The following is a 21,446-nucleotide window of genomic DNA, read 5'->3' as shown; positions in this document are numbered from 1 at the left end:
TGGCTCCTGAATAGGGAAAAGAGGTTAGTCCAGCTGGGTGAAGTAATCTGCCTGAGAGCCTCTGTCAAGTTAAGCTGGAAAAACCCAGGTCCTTTCATTGTCCTTGAAAATACAAGCCAGGAAGAAAAAAAAGGGTTAGAGCTTATCTCTGAAGTGTTGCCCACCAGAGTATTGAAGAGGACTCACGGCAAAGTTCCAGTCAGTGTCCGCAACGCGGCAGCTGTGCCAGTGAGGGTGCCAGCCAGACTACTGTTAGGACAGGTCAGCCCAGCAACTCCAGTCGCAGCATGACGGAAGGACCAGCAGCAGAAATCCCTGTAGAAGAATTCTGCCCAAAAATACGTCTCTTACCCCTGTATGGAGAGAAAGAGCTAAAGCTCAACTTCTGAAATGGAGGGCAGCCTTCTCAAAAAGTGAATTTGATGTGAGGTTGGCAAAGGGTACCCACCGAATTCGACTGGAGGAAGACAAGCCGTTTCGTGAAAGGGTCAGGCGAGTCCCATTGGGAGATCTGGAAGATTTGAGAGAGCAACTGGCCGAACTCAAGAGGACGGGCATTATCCGGGAGTCCAGGAGTCCTTATGCCTCCCCTATAGTGGTGGTCAGGACGAAGAACGGGTCCCTACGCCTATGTATCGATTACAGGACCCTGAACCGGAGGACCATTCCTGACCAGTACACCACACCTCGGATAGAGGATGCTCTGCAGAGCCTAGCAGGAGTGAAATGGTTCAGTAAGCTGGACTTAAAGAGTGGGTATTATCAGATCCCCATGTGCCCGAAGACAAAGAGAAGACCGCTTTTATCACCCCGGTGGGATTCTTTGAATTCAACCGGATACCGCAAGGCCTGTCTGGGGCCCCAGCAACTTTCCAGAGGTTGATGGAAAAGACAGTGGGTGACATGAACCTTCTTGAAGTACTAGTTTACCTGGATGACGTCATAGTGTTTGGAAGAATGTTGGAAGAGCACGAGGAACGCCTGGAGAAGGTCCTGAAGAGACTTCATGATGAAGGTCTGAAGCTCTCTATGGAAAAATGCCAGTTCTACCAGCCCTCAGTGAATTACCTGGGACACATTGTGTCTGAAGAGGGAGTGGCAACCGATCCCAAAAAGTTAGAAGCTGTCACTTCTTGGCCCAGGCCCACCAACGTGACTGAACTCAGGTCATTCTTAGGCTTCTGCTCGTACTACAGAAGGTTTGTGGAAGGGTTCGCTAAAATAGCCCACCCACTTACTGAGCTCCTAAAGAAACAGGAAGAAGTTAGTGTAAGCCCAGAGCAGTCAAGGAAGCCAAAAGAAGGGTCCAGAAGGAAGAAAGAGTCCATCCAGGACCAGTGGACTCCAGAATGCGAGGAAGCTTTCAGACAATTGAAGTGGAGCCTTACCACTGCCCCGGTATTGGCCTATGCAGACCCTGCCAAACCATACGAGTTGCATGTGGATGCCAGCCATGAAGGACTGGGAGGAGTGCTCTATCAAGAGCATGAAGGGCATCTGCGGCCGATCGCTTATGTGAGCAGAAATTTGACTCCTGCCGAAAGAAACTATCCAACTCACAAGCTTGAATTTCTGGCTCTGAAGTGGGCAGTGGTAGACAAGTTGAAGGACTACCTTTACGGTGCTGAATTTGTGGTTAAAACGGACAACAACCCCCTCACATATCTGCTCACCACTGCAAAGCTGGACGCCACCGGTCACAGGTGGTTAGCTGCTCACTCGGCATTTACCTTCAGCCTGAACTACAGACCAGGGGTTGGTAACCGAGATGCGGATGCTCTGTCAAGAAGGCCTCATGACCCCCAAAATCCCTCAGAAGACTGGACTAAACTTACTCCAGAAGGAGTAAGGGCCCTTTGGGAAGGGACCAGTCAATACAGGAAGAGTGGGGCCAGAGCTGAAGAAGTAGGAGTATCCTCAGCGGGAGTACCCAAGTGCTATTGCAACGTCTCCCAGGTTGTACAGAAGGGTCTCCCCAAGCTATCCAGAAAGGATCTCAGGAGAGATCAATAGGAAGATCCACTGTGTGGGCTGGTGCTGAAGGCATTGGAACATCAACAGTCTGATGTGCTGCAGAAGAGCCCCAAGAAGGAAGCCCGGCTGTTACTGAAAGAATGGGATCGGTTGCAGTTGCACCGAGGGGTGGTCTACCGAAGGGGCCCCTCTGATGGTCCAGAAGCGAAGTGGCAGCTGCTCCTGCCGGGAAAACACAGAGAGAGGGTACAGATTGCTTTACGATCACCATGGTCATTTGGGAGCCGAGAGGACTCTCCAACTAGTAAGGGACAGGTTCTACTGGCCTCACATGAGGAAAGAAGTGGAGAGTTACTGTCATTCCTGCCTCAGGTGCATACAACGAAAGACATTGCCCCAGAGGGCTGCCCCAATGGGCCATTTGGAGAGCCAGGGACCAATGGACCTGGTCTGCATAGACTTTCTTTGTTTGGAATCCGATCTGAGTGGGCAGGGGGACATCTTGGTGGTAACAGATCACTTTACCAGTTATGCCCAAGCATTTCCTACTAGAGACCAGCAAGCAACCACAGTAGCAAAGACTCTCATGGAGAAATTCTTTGTCCATTATGGCTTACCTAAATGGATACATTCGGACCAAGGAAGGGAGTTTGAGAGCAAATTGATAAAGAGACTGATGGATCTACTAGGCATACAAAAGTCCAGGACTACTCCTTATCACCCACAAGGGGACCCTCAACCGGAAAGGTTCAACAGGACTCTCCTGAATATGTTGGGGACGTTGACTGCAGAACAGAAACCCCATAGGAGTAGACACATTACTGCACTGGTTCATGCCTACAACAGTACCAAATGTGACGCAACTGGGTATTCCCCTTACAGATTAATGTTCGGCCGTGAAGCCCGATTACCAGTGGACCTGGTTTTGGTTCCTCCTTGGATCACACATCAGAGACCTCCCATAGAGGGTATGTGTACAGGCTGCGGAGGAGCCTGAAGATAGCTTACGAGCAGGCTCGAGCCACCACGAACTCCAGAAAGAACAGGAACAAGAGGAACTTCGACCTGAAAGTAAGAATTCAGGATCTTCAACCAGGTGACCGGGTTCTGCTAAAAAATCTAGGCATTCCGGGCAAGCATAAGTTGACGGATCGTTGGAGATCACAGCCCTACGTTGTGTGTAGGAAGCTACCAGGGCTCCCAGTGTATGAAATCAAGCCAGAAGGAAACACTGGGCCAGTAAAAACCTGGCATCGGAATCACCTTTTACCTCTCACAGAGGCAGTCAGGATAAACACAGAGGGGGAATCCCCATCCACTGATGTGTGGAGGCCAATAACCAGGTCTCAGCTTGCACCCTCTACAGATGAAGATGAGGAAGTGGACATGAGTTGGCTGTGGCCTCCGGAAGCTTCAGAAACAGATGCTGATATCTCTTCAGATGTAGAGGAGGATAATAACAGAACTCTCAGGGCAGAGGCCCCAGAATTTGTGCTGGCAACTCATCCTGCAAAAGAGCCCAGTACTCTTATTTACTCTCCATCTTTAGTCACTGAGAGGAGGGATGATGACATTTGTCAAAAAGGAATGGACACTCCGAAAGTGCAAAGAGCAAAGAGAGACATTCGCCCACCACGCAGGCTGACTTATGATACATTGGGTGAATGCTCTGAAGCATCTCAGTTTGTCAGCAAAAGAAACCTTGAACTGCCTGGTCCTTCTACTTTTGATTCAGTAGGGGACCGACCCACCTCACCCCTTGGCACATCTGTACCAGACACGGTAGTTTCAGCTGTGAGTGCACAGGATATCTTCCCATCATATGACAACTGGTGGGAAGCTCCTCTGTCTGTATTGTATGACCGTATAGAGGCTAAAATACTAGAGCTAGCAATTTGAACCTCTTTGGAGGACCAAAGAGATAAAGTAGGGGGAGTGTGTAGCGCTGATATCCTTTCTATATTGATGTGTGTCTGTATACTTTAATGGAACGTCAATGGACATTGCTATGTTTGAGTAGTTGGAGCCATCTAGTGACCAATATTGGTAATGCAGCTATGTTTTTTTTCTGAAAGAGACAGGAAGGGATTGTTGGCTTGGTGACCTACCCATGAACACCTTCTTGTGCAGGGCATGCTGGGTAGGGGATAATAGGGGCCGGAGCAGTCATTTTAGTTCTCTTGGTATCGTGTGGCCTGCCTGAGAGGACCTGTGGGGAGACGGTGGCCAGATTGCAGAGACCCAGAGACACTCATCCAAGCATCGGAGGACGGGATCCACCCAGTGGGGCTGAACAGAGCGATTGGTCCAGCTGATGGAGAAGCAAGTTTCAGTCACCGGACAAAAGTCACCACACAGAGCCTCTATCCAGTGGGTGAGCAGATCACGGCCCACAGTTTGTTAAATCTCACATGCAGTTAGACTCACATACAGGCCTCACTGGAAATTATAGTTCCACGAAGGAGCAGAGCAACTGATACTGAGAAGGCTTGAGGCCTATCTACCAAGAAATGTTTAAATAGTTGTTGCAGCTACACCAGAAGCATTTTCACTTCAATTTAATTCACCAAAACTGTGGATTACAAATCACAAGGAGCCACTTTAGCTAGCGAAGAAAAGAAGATCCAGGACTAAGTACTCCAAAAAGTGAGATCTCACACATAGCTTATAAAGTAGGGGGAGCTCCCAGGTATAGACATATATATATGTATACTGTTTCTTTCTAATTTTTTATATTGAAATCCATTGTTCTGTTGTATTATCCTGGAGTGACAATACAGGTGTTTTGTACTATGTTACATTGAATTGTTTTGCATTGCATCACAGCTGTGCCAAGGGGTTTGAGCAAAGTTAGTGGGGTTTATTGGTAGAGTGCAGGCCCAGATCAAACCAGCAGCCCTTTCGGGGGTCAGTGCTACACATACATAAATAAAAGCTGATCATTGTAAACACCCCTGGCAGTGGTAAATGGTTTGTCTCAACCCCTCTAACTGCTACATTTGCAGGACAGCTTTTTTCTGTAGTAAAACAACAGCCCTACTGGTAGTATCATCACGTGAAAATAAAGAAAAGAAAGCCTAGAAAACAAAACAATGTAGTCATCACATTTAGACTCGATTCACACTAGAGCGACTTGTCAGGCGACTTGTCAGGCTGACAAGTCGCGCTCCCTCGCGGTCCATTGACTGCTACAGGACCCGTTCTAATAGGAGCGATACAAGTCGCTCTGACTTAGAAAAAGGGTCCTGTACTACTTTGGGGCGACCTTCGGAGCAACTTGCATAGACTTCCATTATGTGAAGTCCGTGCAAGTCGCGCCGAAGTTGCGGTGCACGGGACTGCACAAGTCGCCCCCGAAGTATTACAGAGTCGTGCCGCCCCAGTGTGAACCAACTCTTAAGAATTGGTAAGCTGTGATATAATAAACATTTGCTTTTGGGTTTCATCATACTGCTTTAACCACTTCCTGCCTGTGCTATAGCCAAAAGACAGCCACAGCACAGGCTTACTTCGCAGGGAGGGCAGACAATGACGTCCTCCTGTAATCGCGCTGCCCGCACATCCCCTTCTCCCTGAGTCCTTTGGACAGATCGGGGTAAAGGGCAAATCACAGCAGCCATTTACCACGTGATCAGTTGTGTCCAATCACAGGTGATCACAAAGTGAACGCAAGCTGATTATCGGCTTTCCTTTCCTCACACTGACAGCGTGAGAAGAGAAGAGCACTGATAACTGATACCCAGATAATCAGGGCACTGAATATCAGTGCAGTTCCAACAGTGCCCACCCGTGCTGCCAATCAGTGCCCATCACAGTGTTGCCAATCAGTGCCCATCAGTGCTGCTAATCAGTGCCCATCAGTGTCACCTATCAGTGCTGCCTATAAGTGCTCATCAGTGCCACGTATTAGTGCCCATCAATGCCACCTATCAGTGCAGCCTCATCAGTGTCCACCAGTGCTGCCTCATCAATGCCCATCAGTACCACCTATCAGTGCCTTCCGATCAGTGCAGCCCATCAGTGCCCATCAGCGAAGGAGAAAAATTACCTCTTTGCAAAATTTTATAACAAACTACGAAAAGTTTTTTTTTTCAAAATGTTAAATATTTTTTCGTTTGTTTAACATGAAATAAAAAAATAAAAAAAACACAGTGGTGAATAAAAACCACCAAAGGAAAGCTCTATTTGTGAGTGCTGAAAGCTGAAAATTGACCTGCTGGTGAGGCAGGAAGGGGGTAAACGTACCCAGTAGGCAAGTGGGGTTTTATAGAAGAGGAGGTGTAGTGACCTTCAGAGCTTACAATCTGAAGGGTGACAGTTTATCATGTTTTCCATACAGTAAGTAAAAATAAACAATGAGGAGAAGTCAGCTGTGTTGGGAAGTTTCCAAGGCTGGGAAAGTTGTGTGTAGTCAGAGGAAGCCCCGGGGATTTCTCCTTCTTCACTGACTCCAGCAACTTTCTCTTCTTACACTGGATGAACTTTGTAACTAAGAGGAAGAATGACAGTTCCGCTTCCTTCACTATACAGCGCCGAGTATACAGGGCTCTGGAGGAGCTGCACCTGTCATCGCTCTCCTTTATTAAATGTCCCCTACAACCTCTACCACTGCACCCCATATCTGTCCTGTCCCCCACCTCTCTCCTGTCCCCCAGCAGCACCCATCCATTGCTCAGTCCTATCTGTCTTTCCTCGCTCCCTCCGTCCCGCCCCCTGCTCTGTGTCGGTGGTGCCTTCCCCCAGCACGCTGTCAGTTGTCCCGGTTTCACGCCCCCCCCCCCCCCCCCCCGGTGATCTGTGATGGAACCTGCCCGGAGGTTCACCAAGAGCCTCCTGAAGCCCGGGGTGGCCGCGGAGATGAGACAGAGCGCGTCCAAGGCGGTGCGACCCGATCAGCGCAGGGTGAGTGCTGGGGGCAGATACGGGGGGTTGGTGGTGGGCACTGGGCAGAGGCGTAACTAGAACTTTCAGGGCCCAGGTGCAAAAAATCATGAAGGGTCCCCCCCCAAACAAAGGCATGCTTTTTACACTTTTTTTTCACATTCTGCTATACAACATCCCCCCCCCCCCCCCAAAAAAAAATGAAAAGTCAATTTTTTTCATCATTTTAGCCCAATTTCTATTCTGCTACATAAAAAAAAAAAAATCGCAATAAGCGTATTTTAATTGGTTTGCGCAAAAGTTATCGCATCTACAAACTAGGGGAAAGATTTATGTCATTTTTTTTTTTTTTTTTACTAGTAATGGCGGCGATCTGTGATTTTTAGCAGGACTGCGACATTGGACAGATCGGACCCCTAACTGACATTTTTGACACTTTTTGGGGGACCAGTGAACTTACTACAGTAATCAGTGCTTAAAATATGCACTGTCACTGTACTGACATTGGCAGGGAAAGGGTTAACCTAGGGGTGATCAAGGGGTTAAATGTGAGCCTAGGGTAGTGTTTCTATCTGTGGGGGGAGTGGTTTTTGAAATGATCATAGAGACCTGTGATTCTATATAGAAGGATCACAGGCGCTCTGTGATCATTCCAGGGAGAAGAACGGTCAGCTGTGTTTACAACAGCAGACCGTCCTCTCTCAGCGGGGAACGATCACGGGTGATCAGCGGCTGCCGGCCCTGTGCATTGGCATCCCCGCTCGCCCCCTAGCACCAGGCGAGTGACTGACGTAGTATTATGTCGGTTTGCTACAGTAGACAGAAGTGGGGTTACTGATGAAGGGTGAGGGGGGAGTACTAATAAGGGCTAAAGTAGACAGAAGTGGGGGTACTGATGAGAGCTATGACAGAAGGTTGGGGGTAGATATTGATGAGGGACATGGCAGACAGAATTGGGATACTGATGAGGACTGTGAAAGAAGACTGGGGTATGATGGTACTATGGTAGACAGAACGGGGGGTACTGTTAAAGGGTTGGGGAAGTACTGATTGAAGGTATGGTAGACAGAAGTGGGGGTACTGATGAAGAGTGAGTACTGATGAGGGCTATGGTAGACAGAAGTGGAGGTACTGATAAAGATTAGGGGAGTACTGATGAGGGCTATGGTAGACAGAAGTGGAGGTACTGATAAAGATTAGGGGAGTACTGATGAGGGCTATGGTAGACAGAAGTGGAGGTACAGATAAAGATTAGGGGAGTACTGATGAGGGCTATGGTAGACAGAAGTGGAGGTACAGATAAAGATTAGGGGAGTACTGATGAGGGCTATGGTAGACAGAAGTGGAGGTACAGATAAAGATTAGGGGAGTACTGATGAGGGCTATGGTAGACAGAAGTGGAGGTACTGATAAAGATTAGGGGAGTACTGATGAGGGCTATGGTAGACAGAAGTGGAGGTACAGATAAAGATTAGGGGAGTACTGATGAGGGCTATGGTAGACAGAAGTGGAGGTACTGATAAAGATTAGGGGAGTACTGATGAGGGCTATGGTAGACAGAAGTGGAGGTACAGATAAAGATTAGGGGAGTACTGATGAGGGCTATGGTAGACAGAAGTGGAGGTACTGATAAAGATTAGGGGAGTACTGATGAGGGCTATGGTAGACAGAAGTGGAGGTACTGATAAAGATTAGGGGAGTACTGATGAGGGCTATGGTAGACAGAGGTGGGGTTACTGATGAAGGGTGAGGGGGGAGTACTAATGAGGGCTATGCTAGACAGAAGTGGGGGTACTGATGAGAGCTGTGACAGAAGGTTGGGGGTAGATATTGATGAGGACCATGGCAGACAGAATTGGGATACTGATGAGGGCTGTGAAAGAAGACTGGGGTATGATGGTACTATGGTAGACAGAATGGGGGGTAATGTTGAAGGTTGAGGGGGGAGTACCGATGAAGGCTATGGTAGAGAGAGGTGGGGCTACTGATGAAGGGTGAGGGGGACTGATGAGGGTTAGGGGGGTGAGTACTGATGGGGACTATAGTAGACAGAAGAGGGGGTACCGATGAAGGTTAGGGGGGTGAGTACTGATGGGGACTATAGTAGACAGAAGAGGGGGTACCGATGAAGGTTAGGGGGGTGAGTACTGATGGGGACTATAGTAGACAGAAGAGGGGGTACCGATGAAGGTTAGGGGGGTGAGTACTGATGGGGACTATAGTAGACAGAAGAGGGGGTACCGATGAAGGTTAGGGGGTGAGTACTGATGGGGACTATAGTAGACAGAAGAGGGGGTACTGATGAAGGTTAGGGGGGTGAGTACTGATGGGGACTATAGTAGACAGAAGAGGGGGTACTGATGAAGGTTAGGGGGGTGAGTACTGATGGGGACTATAGTAGACAGAAGAGGGGGTACTGATGAAGGTTAGGGGGGTGAGTACTGATGGGGACTATAGTAGACAGAAGAGGGGGTACTGATGAAGGTTAGGGGGGTGAGTACTGATGGGGACTATAGTAGACAGAAGAGGGGGTACTGATGAAGGTTAGGGGGGTGAGTACTGATGGGGACTATAGTAGACAGAAGATGGGGTACTGATGAAGGTTAGGGGGGTGAGTACTGATGGGGACTATAGTAGACAGAAGAGGGGGTACTGATGAAGGTTAGGGGGGTGAGTACTGATGGGGACTATAGTAGACAGAAGAGGGGGTACTGATGAAGGTTAGGGGGGTGAGTACTGATGGGGACTATAGTAGACAGAAGAGGGGGTACCGATGAAGGTTAGGGGGGTGAGTACTGATGGGGACTATAGTAGACAGAAGAGGGGGTACTGATGAAGGTTAGGGGGATGAGTACTGATGGGGACTATAGTAGACAGAAGATGGGGTACTGATGAAGGTTAGGGGGGTGAGTACTGATGGGGACTATAGTAGACAGAAGAGGGGGTACTGATGAAGGTTAGGGGGGTGAGTACTGATGGGGACTATAGTAGACAGAAGAGGGGGTACTGATGAAGGTTAGGGGGGTGAGTACTGATGGGGACTATAGTAGACAGAAGAGGGGGTACCGATGAAGGTTAGGGGGGTGAGTACTGATGGGGACTATAGTAGACAGAAGAGGGGGTACTGATGAAGGTTAGGGGGGTGAGTACTGATGGGGACTATAGTAGACAGAAGAGGGGGTACTGATGAGGGCTATGACAGAAGGTTGTGACCAGGGGAGGGGACGGGCCTTAGCGGGTGTACATACATCACCAGCTAGCTCTGATTACCAGGTACAGTCATCGATTTGTACCTGGAAATGTTTGTCCTAGGAAGTTTGCCTTGTTTTATATAATGACCAGTTGTTGATTTAGGATGGCGTTCTTGTTCTAAAAACAACTGATCGTCTAGTACCAATCTCTAGTTTGTTTTATGTTAACTGTTACTTATCAGCAGCATTTGAGAAATAAAAAGTGTTTTGTATTTTGGATAGGATGTCTGTGAAACCAGGACTCTACGACTGTATTGTGCTCAGTTTCCATGGCTTTGAAATGCTTGGCAACTATTATAGTGTCAGTATAGTCTGCCAGAGCTTGGAGGACGGCACTAAAATTCACGTTCTGTTACAATCTTTGTGTATATTATGGTGAAATAAATATGCAGATGGTCCATGAAATGTATGTTGCAATATATATTTCCAGGAAGAAGCACTTCCACATTCATTGCAAAATTGATGTTCTATATGATATGCTATATACCTCGCTTTGGTGTTAACAGGAAACAGTGTGTTCTTATCAGCCTGGAGCATGCGGTGCTGTGCCAGTTTCTGCCTTGTGATTGGCTGCTATGTTTATTCCTCCACCAGAACACTGGTATTAAAGTTTAACTGAAGGCAAAGCTTTTTTTAGTTTTGGATAGAGTGGAGATGGATTAAAATATTTGTCAGGTTTTTTTTATTGTTATCTGTGTTCTTGCTACACCCTGGTCACACCGATCGCGACATTGAAATCCCACTACTTCAATTTCGAAGTAGCATTTCAAAGTCACACCTGAACTTGCAAAAAGTAGTGCAGAAACTACTTTCAAATTCGGTGTGACTCTGATGGAGTAGTACCAATTTGACCGCTTCCATTGCGGACAATATGGTGCAACTTGTCATGCGATTTGAAACTGTCAAATTGTATGAAAAATTGCACCGGTGTCACCTGGGGCTTAGAGAGATTCACCATTAGAGAGATTCACTATTTGTTATGTTTACCATTTTTACCAAGAGTGGGAGTGAAAGAAAATCCCAAATTTTGGGTTGTCACCATGGCAGGGATAGAGAGGAAATCTTCCAATGGGCACACTAGTTCTAGTGACCCTGGTGACAACCAGGGATTCCCTTTACTTTCAAGTAATTTCCTCTCACTTCCTGTTTTGGTTATGAAACACACAGATAGGGAAAAAACTGAAAGGGATTACAACCCTTCCTTAACCACTTCAGTTTCAGAAGGTTTTACCCCCTTAACGACCAGGCCATTTTTTGCGATACGGCACTGTGTTGCTTTAACTGACAATTGTGCGGTCGTGTGATGTTGTACCCAAATAAAATTGATGCCTCCAAAAACCCGTGCACAAAATCATGTACATGTACGTGATTTTGCGCGGCCGGGTCTCTGCGGCAGGCGGTCCGGAAGTGGTTAAGCTATCCATAGACAGATCAAATCTCAGCTAGTCCAGCAGGGACCAGCCTAATTTCGATGCGTGTGTGGCCATCCTGGTTCCACAGAAATCAATCGTTAGATTGACGTCTGTCAAATGGACAAATTGAAAAACGTTTGTTGATCAGCCGCTGCAGCCACTATTAGTATAGTCCGACAGAGGTCCTGCCGTCAGAATACAATGTACCGGCTGGGGGATTCTTCCATCCACCTTGCTTGCGTGAATGGAGGAATCTGTTCAATTTTTTTTTGTTCAGACTGCTGAATGGGATATTGTGGCTCCTATAGATAGGTCAATAGGGTCTACAGCAGCCATTCTCAAGCAGAGTTCCTACAGAGGTTGTTGGGGTTCCTTGAGCTGTGGCTAATTGACCTCCCATTTGATGGTGTCTGCATAGTCCCAGGGCCAACACCACTCAGCAGAGCAGCTGCATGACACCAATAATCTCTTCAGCTGTCTGTAAGGGTGGCATTGTGACCACCACTGAAAGGAGTCATTTTTTCCCAGTGATAAACGAGAAATTGATTTTAGCAGGGGTTCCCTGAGACCTTTGGTATAAAGGTTGGGGTAAGGCTTGTCTACAGTGACCCTTCAGCATACTGTACTTTTTATCCCCTTGCACGCTAAGCATTTGCCTCCACTCCTGGCGTTCCTGGGTGTCACAAGTGCAGCCTGTCAAAGTCTATGGTGTTATGTGTTTTACTTATTAGGGGTTTCACTAGGTACACAACTCACAGTTCACACAAGGCTCCTATCCTGCTAGTCCTAATACCAGCATTGATATTGTGTGATAAGATTATAGGGTGTACAAGGGGAGCCTACAAAAAGACATTGCAGTCAAAATAAGATACACAGAAAAAGACAACGTTAGTTATAGGCCTGATTACAATGCTTTGGGGTCATATTATCAGCAGGCAGCTTGTTCATTTTGTGTTTGGTTCTGACTGAAAATACTTCAGAAAATTGCAGTATAGTACTGCATAGGTATACCAGTGAAAATACACTGTTTCAGCCATGAGACCTATTTTCTCTTTGCAAAATTCACACGAACACTAAATACAGGTATATTAATGTAGCGTCTCTGGTACTTAAAGAGGTGTTAAACTGGCTTTCCCACAGGAAATTGTGGTATAGGGGGGTTATGTGCAGTTTGCATTCAACCTTCAGAGTAATATAGGCAAGATGAATGTTTAGGTATGCACTGAGCTGTTGCACTCTATGCATGGGACTGTAGACAGAACCCATCAGAAGAAAAAACATATATCTAAATATATATATAAGAAACATAAATAAAAGAGACCAGACTTAGAATATGGATTGAAAATTGGCCACGCCCCTTTATTGATATAACCATTAAAATTTGTATATATATATTATACACAAACCTATATATATTTTATAACATATATAATATTAATAAACTATCTTTATATTAACTCAGCATTGATTGCTCAAGTTAATTAACATAAATACAATATCCACAACCACAATAAATATCATCAACTCAGTTATAACCACTCAAGTTGACATCAAAGTATCAAGTACAAAGACATCCAAAAAAGGACCGTGACATAGGGTAAACATAGGGGTGGGGAGGGCGGGACAACTTTCCTCTTCTGTCCCCGCCGTTAGATTAACTGCTGATGCAGTTATTACTTAGATAAGATCATAACCACACATAACCGTTATTACAGTTGCTTTAAAATGGACCAATCAAATTCGAATATGCAAATGAGCATAAATACCAACTTATTATGTATTGATTGGTCTGTCACAATCCCATAGGTGTTGGTGGAGCAATGAATGCCCCCCCAAACCTTCAGTCTATCAGTACCACTATATTTTAATGCTCCATGGTTCTAAACATTCTTTCAGATACAAGTGTCTTGCCCTTCATGTGTGCACAAGCTGTAATATTCAGTAGAAGGTAGGGTTAAATGATATTGAAGGTTTGTTTTTTAAATTTTCAAATAGCAAACATGTCATACTTACCTGCTCTGTGCAGTGGTTTTGCACAGAGCAGCCCCGATCCTCCTTTTCTCGGATCCCCCGCCTGAGCTCCAGGCCCCTCCCTCTTGCCTAGTGCCCCCAACGCAAGCAGCTTGCAATGGGGGCACCTGATCAGGCTCCTGAGCTCCTGCTTCATTTGTCCATTCACACACAGATTGATGCTTGGCCCCGCCCCTGCTCTGTCCTCACTGGCTGTTATTGACAGTAGTGGGCTAATGTTGCTGTTTCAGTCAATGAGGAGGGAGAGAATCAGGAGAGTTGAGGCTCTCGCGCACATACCTGGATTGAAAGGGGGACTCAAGTAAGTTTTACGGGGGAAGGGGCTGAAGGCGCTGCTGCAAAGAGAAGAATTTTTACCTTCATGCATTGAATGCATGTAGGTAAAAAACCTTGAGCCTATACAACCACTTGTGCGATCTGCTCCCCCAACCCCTTGAAAGCATACCTGAAGTCACATGAATATACAAAATTGCCTTTATTGTAGAATTGTCTGAAGATCATTTCTCTTTCCATATTATAGAGCACCTTTGACTGTGCCCATTCATGACAAAGTATTATGGTCTCTTTAAAGCGCATCTCCAACCCACTTATACTTTCTGTACCTTCATAGTCTTTCACTACTGCTTCTTCCTCCAGCTTCACCACCAAAATATTGTTTAAGCTCCATGTCTGATAGTGTTGTAACCTACACAGGGACAAAAATGTTAATCCCCCTCCATCATGTGACAGGGTTCAGGCCTAGTAAATGGCTGCTAGGCCTGAACCCTAAATCACGGGAGGAGATGACTTCCCCCCTCTTGAAAATACTGGTTATTTTACAGCGGGTGTGTCAGGAGAGCTCTGTAAAGTTGAGTATAAATAGGTCAGGGGTGGGATTTAAAGAGACCCCTGTCTATTTAACCACCTGTGGGGTTTGGTGTGGAAATTTCCACCTATCCTCTAGGTCATGGCTTTCCAAACTATGGCCTTTCAGTTGTTCAGGAACTACAATTCCCATCATGCCTCGTTATATCTGTGAATGTCAGAGTTTTACAATGCCTCATGGGGACGTGTAGTTCCACAACAGCTGGAGGGATATAGTTTGAAAATCCCAGCTCTAGGTCAACAGCCTGGTGTCTCGACTTGTTTGTCTCATTGGCCAGTGAGGCCACCAATCCCAGTGGTATGTCCATAGTGATGCAGAGGAGGCTGAAGAGACTGGACAAGGTCATCAACCAAGATCACTCATCCCAATTTACATTTCATTCAGAGTGCCCTGAGATTAGGGGCAACCAGAGTACTGAACAGAAAAAATGACGAGAGAAGCACATCTCTGGAAACATCTGCTATTCTATTGCAGAGGCATTTTAGCATCTTCAACATCGGTAATATTAGCACGTAAACGGTAAAAAGGGTACTGAAGCAAAGCTGGACACAACAGCTGGAGGGATGTAGTTTGAAAATCCCAGCTCTAGGTCAACAGCCTGGTGTCTCGACTTGTTTGTCTCATTGGCCAGTGAGGCCACCAATCCCAGTGGTATGTCCATAGTGATGCAGAGGAGGCTGATGAGACGGGACAAAAGTCGGCAACCAAGATCACTCATCCCAATTTGTATTTCAGAGTGCCCTGAGATTAGGGGCAATCAGAGTAGTAAATGGAAAAAATAATAGCACGTAAACAGTGAAAAGGGTACTGAAGCAAAGCCTGGTGTCCTGACTTGTTTGTCTCATTGGCCAGTGAGGCCACCAATCCCAGTGGTATGTCCATAGTGATGCAGAGGAGGCTGATGAGACGGGACAAAAGTCGGCAACCAAGATCACTCATCCCAATTTGCATTTCAGAGTGCCCTGAGATTAGGGGCAATCAGAGTACTAAATGGAAAAAATAATAGCACGTAAACAGTGAAAAGGGTACTGAAGCAAAGCCACCATGTTTCCTGTGTCTCTTTGCAGGGGAAAGGGTGGGTTGCACTGCGTATGCACTCTGTATGCAATGTTGTTGAACTTTAGTGTTTACCGTGTGTTTTTTTCAAGGCAGTGAAGCTGAAAGCCTTGAGTGTCACCATGTTAAAACCAGACATCTCCTTTCATTGAAGTCAGGGCAGTGAGATGTCCAAGGCTTTCAAACTTCTTGCTTGTCTGGAGGGAGCATAGAGAATACTGCCTGTTTTAGAGTATACAGTGCAGTAGTCACTATGTGCACCTTATTTTTATAACTGACAGGTCCTCTTTAAGTTTAGTGCATGGTCAAACATAACCCTTCATCAGCACTTGCAGTATCTGATTTAGACTCTTCAAAACTAAGTACAATTAATATCCTTGGGAGTTTTATCAGTATTTGAAGGGCAAGTTCCCATGTCACCATAACCATTCCCTTGTGCATAATTTACCAGGACACAGATCTACTGCATGTGTGAAAGAAATAATAGAAGAATTTCAGAAATGTTCCCAGCAAGGTTAAAGTAATGTGTACATAAAACGACTTTATCTGAGAAGTCATAAGTAAATGTAATAGACATGTAACAAATACATATACGTTTCCAATGCACAGAAAATCTGCTTTATAAGGCTACATACACTTATTTCCTACATACATTTACAAGGTGGCGCATTTTAGATGTGTGTGCCATATCTTTTTCATGCCTTGTTTTTTATGCTAAAGATGTGTTTTGTTAGAAACTGTACACAATATGCAGAAATCAGCATTTGTTTTATTACACACTTAAACACACACATGTGAAGGTAAGCTAAAAATAAAATATTGATTGTTAAAGGATATAAAAAAACAAACATTCATACTCGCCTATATGGATGCAGCAATGGTCTGATGCTGCATCTGTCCCTCACCGACTTAAAACCTGAGACCTGAGCAATCACATGACCATCGATCATTCAGTTTTCAGTGTTCACTGTGCAGTGAGCAGTGACTGTCAGTCACCGCTCTCTGCTCTCCCCCTCCTGCACTTGCTGGAGTGCCGGGCTGTGGAGGGGGCAGGAGCAGCTGGCTCAGCTTCTCAGTGGCGCACTGAGAAGCTGAGCCAGCTGCCAACCCAAATTCCAAAAAAGTTTGGATGCTGTATAGAATCGAAATAAAAACGAAATACAGGGATTTGCAAATCTTATGAACCCACGTTTTATTCACAATAGAAAATAGAAAACATATCAAATGTTTAAACTGAGGACATGCACCATTTTAAGAATAAAAATAAGGAATAGTGCCCCATTGTTGGTATCAGTGGAAGGGATAGTACCCCATTACTGGCTTCCGTGAGAGGAATAGTGTTCCATTGTTGGTGTCAGTGGGAGAAAACATGCCCCATTGTTGGTGTCATTCGGAGGGATAGTCCCCAATTGTTGATATCAGTGGGAGGAATAGTGTTCCATTGTTGTTGTCAGTGGGAGAAAAGGTGCCCCATTGTTGGTGTCATTCGGAGGGATAGTCCCCAATTGTTGATATCAGTGGGAGGAATAGTGTTCCATTGTTGGTGTCAGTGGGAGAAAACATGCCCCATTGTTGGTGTCATTCGGAGGGACAGTCCCCAATTGTTGATATCTGTGGGAGGAATAGTGTTCTATTGTTGGTGTCAGTGGGAGAAAAGGTGCCCCATTGTTGGTGTCATTCGGAGGGATAGTCCCCAATTGTTGATATCAGTGGGAGGAATAGTGTTCCATTGTTGGGGTCAGTGGGAGAAAAGGTGCCCCATTGTTGGTGTCATTTGGAGGGATAGTCCCCAATTGTTGATATCAGTGGGAGGAATAGTGCCCCATTATTAGTGTCAGTGACAGGCATGGTGCCCCCTCATTAGTGTCAGTGGGAAGTATGGTGCCCAGCCATTGGTGTCTGTGGGAAGTATAGTGCTTGATCATTGGTGTCAGTAGGAGGAATAGTGCAGCAAGGGCCAGGTAAAGTCACTCAAAGGGCCCCTGGACTTCAGTTTGAAGACCACTGCAATATATTTATAAACATGCACCCTTGGCCAATCCAACCACGCGTGTTTATAAAAACTTTCCAACCGAAAGATCTTTATGTGGTCAGCTAACACCCTGCATGTCTGATCGCAGTTTGAAGTCTGGGCAGATTTAGCATAGATTGAAAACTATCAAAGTTCACTATAAAAAGCAAGAAAGCCTTGGGTGAGAGCAGTTGTTTATAAAGTGATTAATCATTTAATCAGCTCTCTCTTACTTAGCTGTAATCGGTTTTCATGCACTCACATTATCACTTGTATCTAGCTGTGGTTTCATGTCAGGAGAGGGAACTGCAAGCTCTTTGCTGTGTAGGGAGATGCTATCTGTGTTTTGGCTTTCCTAGCTGCTAGTCTCCGGCAGATTTGTGATAAATAACAGAGTTAAAAGCCATGCCATGGTTTGGACGTTTATAGCTTCCACAAAGAATATAGCATTAGGAAATGCTATAAAGATGGCAAATCCATCATTTTGGGAATAGACATAACCATTAATCTCAACCTTTATGTTATACTAATGACTAGGGTGTTCTTGTGTGTCCCTTAGGCTTCAGAACTAGCACAGCAGTTAGATCTTGCTATGGCATTGAAGTGCCTTACCTTCATCTTATTACATGATGTTTGTTTCCCTTTGTTTGCCTGTAATCATTGCTGGCAATAGCTTTTTAATTTGAGATGCTGTGAATGTGTTATCATGGGAATTCTGTGCACACAGTGCTACACTTGTCTCTGCTTTCATCTCTAAATAAAGATGACAGACCTGCAGGGTGGACACCAGTAACAAATAATTCTGGCTTATTTTGGAGATCAGCTGATCTGCATACTTGTAGGCCTCCAAGCCTAAAGCATGGTATACACTATGAGAAAATCGGGTGAACGATCATCCAGTTTTCCTCGATGTTTCACATCAAGTCGGAACCGAGGAAAGGAAAAAATGTACATACATTCTCCTATGATGAAGGCTGTTTTCGCTGTTAATGTTTCGGACCATGTCTTTCGTATCTGATTTTTTTTTTCTCGTACAAAAACCCTCCAAGATCCACACTTCTCTTTAAGGATCTTAGTCAGAACTGATCTACATATGTGTTTTAGGTCAGTGACTCAAAGTATTAAAATAGTTGAATCATCAAGACATTTAAATACCTAGCATTTTCAGAGGGAAATTCATATCTAGGCAGGTGTCCCTCACCCAGCCCTATCACCTCCCATCATTCACAAAATCCAAAAAAACACCCTTCCTCTCTACAGTTCAGAAGATGTTCAGATGAATCAGGATCCAATGCATCAAATAACTGCTGCTTTAATTCGGTTATGGGGCTTCTAGATTATTGTGTAGAACTACTCCCTTGGGAGCTGCTGGTGACAGGGTCCTCTGGGTTACCCATTTCAACCATACTATTGTTCAACGACTTCAAAGTGCCTGGCTCAGTCAAGAAACAGTCTATGAGTTTGGGTTTTTGTGATTTTATTGAGAACTTGGATAGGAGAAGGGAATGAGTGGGATACTCCAACTTGAATGAACTATGCACAATTTGCTGGGATGTCTAGAAGTAACTGAGTGCGGCAAGGCTGCTGCTTCACCTTGTCACTAGCGATGAAGTAGTAATTAATGAACCGCTTTAGATAAACTGTACTGTACTGCAAAAAACTCTTCAGGGCCCTTCCTGGCACCCCCTTTGTTACTATTCTTCAGTGCTTTCTACACGGCACCCCCTTTACTGTAATACTCTCCCTGTGAGCTAGCTCCTTGATCCCCTGACTTCACTGGAGTGGTCCCCCTTCCTGGGCCAGACCCTTTGGCAGGTCCCTCAGCACTCACAGACACTGTTTTTCCCAAGAGACTCTGCCAGCAGCTCCACCGTCAGTTACAGGATCCTCTGCAGTTCAGCTCCACACCTGGTTCACTAGGCCGACCGTCTAAGACCACCTTATTCACACTCTGCAGGAGGAGAGACAGCCGTCCACCTCCTCCTGGGACTCTGCTTCCCACCAAAGATGCCCTGTGACATGCCCCCTCTGCTTTTATGAGCAATCCCAGGATGCATTGCAAGAATGCCCTCCCACTGGGACACCCATATAAAAGCTAATGTGTCACAGGCTGGGTTTCCTCTGCTGTCCAACAAGCTCCCTCATTGAATACAGTGGGGACAATCCCTCAGATCCAGTGAATCACACCTGCAAACATGTGACAGGCAACCTAATAAATCAGGCTCCCCTGATAAGCAGAAGGAGCATAGATGCATTTACCTAGCACCTACCTAACTAGGAGGGTGCTACAATTGTTTTTAAGAACAGTTTTAGAAAACAAGTGAATGCAATCAGTGGGCTACTAATGTTATCCAGTAAATACATCAGTTATGCAAAAATCTGAAAATTAATTCAGTTTGCCCTAATATGAGCCGTCTGCAATTCACCACAGACAGCTATTCACAGAACATCCAACAAGGTCAGTTGGAGAATGTTGGACTGTGGTTCCTAAAAATGTTTTTTTCAAATTGGTGGAAAAAGGCAGCAAGATTTCATTGTAAGAATCCATAATCTCCAGATTACTATGAAAACACTATGAAGACCACCGGGGTGGTGTAAGACAGTGGTGAGATTATGATCCCTGTATGCACTTCAAAGTTTCATTTATTTGTTTTTGACTAGAGATGGGCTCGGGCAAGTTTGAGTTTGCATGTGCCCGATGCCACCAGGAAGCCAACACTGCACTCCGCTAATCACAGTCAGTGAGACATTTCCCAATCAGCAGCTGCACAGATTGGGAAATGTCTCACTGCCTATGATTAGTGGAGTGCAATGTCGGCTTCCTGGTGGGATCAGGCACATGCAAACTCAATCATGCCCGATCCCATCTCTAGTTGTGACTATAGTGTACCTTTGGTTGGTTTGCAGTACAGACATTTGCCATTGTCTATTTTTTAAAGAAATGGTGCTATTTCATAGACTTCTACCTTAGTCAGCACACCAGTTTGGGACACCTCTATAACATGCAGTAGATTTCTGTGGTCCCTCATGCACCTAGTGCATACAATTGGGAATTTAGCATGACTGCATCAAAATACTTGATGGGGTATTTATCCAGGAGTGGGTCTTTATTATTATTAATATTATTTTTTATTATACATGATTTATGTAGCACCAAAAGTTTGTGAAGTGCTTTACAAGATAAAGGTGACAGTGCAGTTACAATACAATTAAAAAAAGGGGTGGTTAGCACTGCAGCGCCCAGTACGTGAGAGCTTTATCACCTACATTATTCTGATAGGCAACTAAGGGTTAGTAAAGTAAGTAAAATAAATGAGTGACCAGACCAACCAAGGTTCTCTAGGAAACACTACAGCAGTGCCAAATTCCTTTTGCCTTTTATCTAGTTCTCCATTGGAGCCATTTCTGGGAAGGGCTGGGCAGCCAGAAGAAGGGGCCGGGGGGAGCACAGTGGATGGTGCATTTGATGATGGATCGTTGGAAATTTCAGGGATAATAAATGGCAAAGGATAGTGGAATTCAAGCTGAATGTATAGGGGTTGATTTACTAAAACTGAAGAGTACAAAATCTAGTGCATCTCTGAATGGTAGCCAATCAGCTTCTAACTTTAGAAGCTTTGACCAAACAAAAACTGGAAGCTGATTGGTTTCTATGCACCAGATTTTGCACTCTCCAGTTTTAGTAAACCAACCCCAATGTGTATTGGCCAACAATAATAACCAATGGTATAACCTCATAAAAATAAAAGATTGGACACTCACTGACATTGATGTGGATGACTTCTGATAATGCTTATGGTAACTGTTTGACCAGTTACATTGGGATAAAACCCAATGGGGGTGATAATGTGGTCAAAGGTGAAATAAAAAAAAAAAATTAGTATTCAAAATTAAATTGATAACAAACTTAGTAGGCACTGCCGTGAATATATACAATTGAAGTAAAGCTCTATTGGGCTGACTGA

General features: G+C 45.3%; 1 protein-coding gene across 1 annotated transcript in view; it reads left to right on the top strand.

The window, feature by feature from the left end:
- The first annotated feature begins 6,728 nt into the window (after positions 1–6,728).
- DOCK10 (dedicator of cytokinesis 10) overlaps positions 6,729–21,446 on the top strand; it is a 482,217-nt gene continuing 467,499 nt past the window's right edge. Inside the window, exon 1 of the mRNA XM_082248984.1 lies at positions 6,729–6,876. Within this exon, the coding sequence (XP_082105110.1) occupies positions 6,775–6,876 (102 nt within the window). The 5' untranslated portion in view covers positions 6,729–6,774. The remainder of the gene's footprint in view (positions 6,877–21,446) is intronic.

Source organism: Pelophylax lessonae (genome assembly GCF_965119305.1).
Source record: "Pelophylax lessonae genome assembly, chromosome: 3".
Taxonomy (NCBI): domain Eukaryota; kingdom Metazoa; phylum Chordata; class Amphibia; order Anura; family Ranidae; genus Pelophylax; species Pelophylax lessonae.
Note: the sequence above shows the minus strand (reverse complement) of the source record. Positions and strands in the feature narration are given on the sequence as shown.